The sequence below is a fragment of the Drosophila novamexicana genome, unplaced genomic scaffold (genome assembly GCF_003285875.2).
Source record: "Drosophila novamexicana strain 15010-1031.04,08,12 unplaced genomic scaffold, DnovRS2.1 tig00000458-arrow-arrow-pilon, whole genome shotgun sequence".
Classification (NCBI taxonomy): Eukaryota; Metazoa; Arthropoda; class Insecta; order Diptera; family Drosophilidae; genus Drosophila; species Drosophila novamexicana.
The window spans coordinates 555,774-559,361 of NW_020824805.1; the positions used below are offsets into that span (position 1 = coordinate 555,774).

A 3,588-nucleotide genomic window follows, 5' to 3' on the forward strand; every position below is an offset into this window, starting at 1 on the left:
AGGTGAAACTATAGGCTTAAATTGTGCAAATGCGGTTTTTGGGGACATTTTCCTAGATTTAAGTTGTTTAAAAATGCTAAAAACTTTATTTTGCAACCCCTTGGTTTACTATATTAAAAATATGAAGGTAGACAATAAACAATTTAATTTTTTACCATTCAGCAATAAATTTTCTTTTGTTGTGTGCTTAATAACACAAATAATTGCGTATGAAAGTGAGTGATTCCAGCTCCGGAACTAAGATCAAAAAGTCGACGCCAAGTCACCGTTGCTAGTTTGACGCACGCAAATATAATGTTAATTTTGGATATACAGTTTATGCAGTTTATTATTTTATTTTTAAGTAAATACGAAAGTCGAAAGTTTTACTTCAGCTCCTGAGCCTATATTGTTTTTCCTTAACGTGTTTAACTACATAAGAAAAATGACACACAATTCAACAACCGTTTTAAGTTCTACACCTGTCAAACGAAGAGGTGGTCAGCATACCATTTGGACACGAGAAAAAATTTACAAACTAATTGAGCTCTATCGTGCATCTGATTGTTTGTGGAACCATTATTCGGAGTTATACAAAAACAAAAGTTGTCGAAATAAAGCTATAAATCGCATATGTACAGCTCTCGAAATTTCAAAAATTGACTATGGGAAAAAGGTTCACAACCTACGAAATCAGTTTAATTCGGAATTGAAAAAGTATGAAGCACGCTTAGAAAAAACGGGAGGAAAAAAAGTTGTATCACCAAAAACACGCCGCTGGGAGCACTTTGAAACGTTGATGTTTTTGCGACCTTTTATTGAACCTCGGCCTGGCTATCATCAACCACAAATCAAGGTTATTCATTTTTATTTCCAAACCAGATAAATAAGTAAATTCTTGAATACGTTTTTTTTGTTAGCAGAAAGTGGTAAAAAGACATAGTATTTCAACCTTCAACGATAACACAGAACCTCAACTTTCCACTATAGAAAACCAGCTTGAGGATATTATACAGCTACAAATATTAAGTTGCAAGGACACAACTGACGCCAATACAAAAGTACAAGGATCTTGTGAAGTACAACGGAGTTCTTCAATAAAAACGTACTGTGGTTCTCCAAGTTTCATTCAGAGTGGAGGACAAAGTTGTGTGGCGCTATCGGAATCCAGACATTCAAGTATTCGGGATCAGTGGGATGCATTTGGTGAATTAATAGCAACTGAGTTGCGCAATTTGAACTCTTCAATTTCTCGAAAAAAACTCAAACGCAAAATTATGCAAGTTATGTTAGAAGTAGGTGAAGAAGATGACAAAGAGTAAACAAGCGTCAATTGAATTCGCCTATATCTATTGATTTCAAAATAAAAAAGGACATGCAATGACTTTGCGTTAACAAAGAAATAAGTTCACAGTAAAAAACACTACACCAATACAACAAATTCTTGAACGATAAAAAAAAAAAACGGTGAGCAAAAATTCTCTGTCAAGGAACTTTAACGGTGGATCTCTTGCGATGCTTTGTTTGGATACCATGACGTACGTTTCGTGATGCATAGCATGAATGCAGAATATTATTTTGAGCTCCCAATTTCAGAATCGATCCATTTTGGAGAAGAATATTTTGCACACAGTTGTTTCAGCACGATAACGCTCTCATGCACACGGTATTGCGCACACAAGCTTTTTTTAGTTTATGCAAATGGGAAGCAATACAAGAAGTTTGAAGGACCTAAAAGCCTCTATTGTTAAAGGATGGGCTTTACTAAACGTTCGAATACATAAATTATTATCTTAATTCTAGCACGGAATTGCAGTTATTAATAAAGGGTGCTCAAGTAAACAAATTTAGGCAAATAAAAACGTAGCTGATTTTACGTTAACCAGCGAGTTTTGATTACATTTGTTTTGTTTGTTTCTTATACCCTGAACCTGTTTAAAATGGTTAAAGATGGTATCTGTAATTATAACTGTAATCGGGATTGTATTGTATGCTGTGCATAATTTAACAAAAGTAAACACTAAACCACAACTCTGTGATTCCGTGGCCGCGATCGTCTCGGAATCGTAATATTGGACTTGCCGACTGCTATTAATCAATTTACCTATATGAACAAACTAATTAAATACTTGCAATGAGTCAGGCGATAACTGGGGTTATTTGGCCGCCAGCTTACGGCAGAAATTGCCAAGTCGGAAATTTGACTTGATTGTTGTCTTATAAGGTGATGCTAAAATTTAGAAATTTTGTTAATTCCCGATATGCAGTGTTATTCTCTTTTTGGAAAAAATCGTACATGTGGTGTGCTTGGTTAATGGATGGGAATTTTGTCGATTGCCTCTGTGTTTGCTGCAGCTGAAAATGATGTGCGAGGCGTTATCGATGGTGTTGTTGGGTTAAATGCGCATTTTGGCGAATGTGTGTATGTCAAAGGCGCAGCCATAAGCCAAAATAGAGGCATAATTATGCAAATTCCATTATTATTAAGCGGGCGGTTTTGGTCAGCGCAACAGAAGAATTTGGGCGATCCACTAAAAGGATAAGAAATTGTGGTATAAATCTTAATTTTTTTGTGTCGCTGCGAATAATTATTTGTATTTGTATTTGTTTTGCTTCAATATTCGAAGCGAAGCTATAAAATTATTAAATATTAACGCCACGCTAAAAATCTATAATCTCCAGATTTGATCCGTTGCACTTTGTTACAAATGAATTAATTTTATTTTGCCAGATGTTTATGCAGACGATGCGGACTGCATCACTTTGGTCTACAAGATGGTTTGCACGTTATGCAACTTTGACGTTGCATCTAAATCGATCAAAGTGTATTTTTATGACATTCAATCATACTACACCTTTTTTTTGTCAGTTATAGAATCCACAAAACTTCATTGCAGCGACTACCAACAATTAATGATCTAGGTGCTGTTCTTCCTTCGCCGATAGGGCCAAAGGTATACTTGGATTCATTAAAAGTTAGTCTAAAGAGTTGAACGATCCTCTTATAACCAAACTGCTATACATCTCTTCTGTTCGCCCGATCCTTGAACACTGCTCTTGCATCTGGTCTCCGAAGTATAACGATAGACAATTGTATTGATTCAGTTCAGAAGCAATTTCAAATTTTTCCCATGTTTTCTCCACAAAACTATCTCTACTTCTAATAAAATCGTGGCTTTCATGATACTTTCGGGAACTCACTGACCATTCCCAGCTATGAGTAGGGGTACAGCTTGCTGGACAGGCTATAAACTTCTCCCATCGGGTCGGTGATTTACTATCACTATCTATTTTTCTTATCTACTTAACACTATAGTTTAAATTTCCTTACTTTATTAAAAACTTTTTTCTTTTTTATGTATTTTTTAAAATAGTATAGTAAATTATGATTATTTTTAATATTTACTTAATAACACTATTTTGTCTAATAACACCTTCCTTCTTACCTGTAAACTCTAATAACGCCACTGACAAAATTATCTGAGATGTGGGGGCATAACTGGCCGAACGGGCAAATAAAATACCTCCATCGGTCGGTGATGCTATTAGAAAATTATGTGTTCTAATTAGGATTAAATTTTTATAATTTGATATGTTAAATAATTAGAG

At 34.9% G+C, this 3,588-nt stretch overlaps 1 protein-coding gene across 3 annotated transcripts; it reads left to right on the plus strand.

Annotated features, from left to right (window-relative positions):
* The first annotated feature begins 267 nt into the window (after window positions 1-267).
* On the plus strand, window positions 268-3,301 carry LOC115760447. 3 transcript variants are annotated; one of them, XR_004017656.1, is made up of 3 exons: window positions 268-835; window positions 900-1,517; window positions 1,576-3,301. XR_004017656.1 is itself a non-coding variant. In XM_030701760.1 (2 exons), exons 1-2 carry the CDS (start codon window positions 425-427, stop codon window positions 1,299-1,301), a joined length of 813 nt encoding a protein of 270 aa, XP_030557620.1. In that variant the 5' UTR covers window positions 268-424; the 3' UTR covers window positions 1,302-3,301. The 3 variants fall into 3 exon arrangements, 2 of the variants coding, with proteins under 2 accessions (XP_030557620.1, XP_030557621.1); XM_030701760.1 differs by having other exon boundaries at window positions 900-3,301; XM_030701761.1 differs by having other exon boundaries at window positions 273-835; window positions 903-3,301.
* The last annotated feature ends 287 nt before the right edge of the window (window positions 3,302-3,588 follow it).

Excerpts from the sequence above, each read along its gene's own strand:
- LOC115760447 (XM_030701760.1), top strand. The coding sequence starts at position 425 with ATGACACACAATTCAACAACCGTTTTAAGTTCTACACCTGTCAAACGA. Across the intron at positions 836-899 it reads ATCATCAACCACAAATCAAG|CAGAAAGTGGTAAAAAGACA; the intron begins GTTATTCATTTT and ends TTTTTTTGTTAG.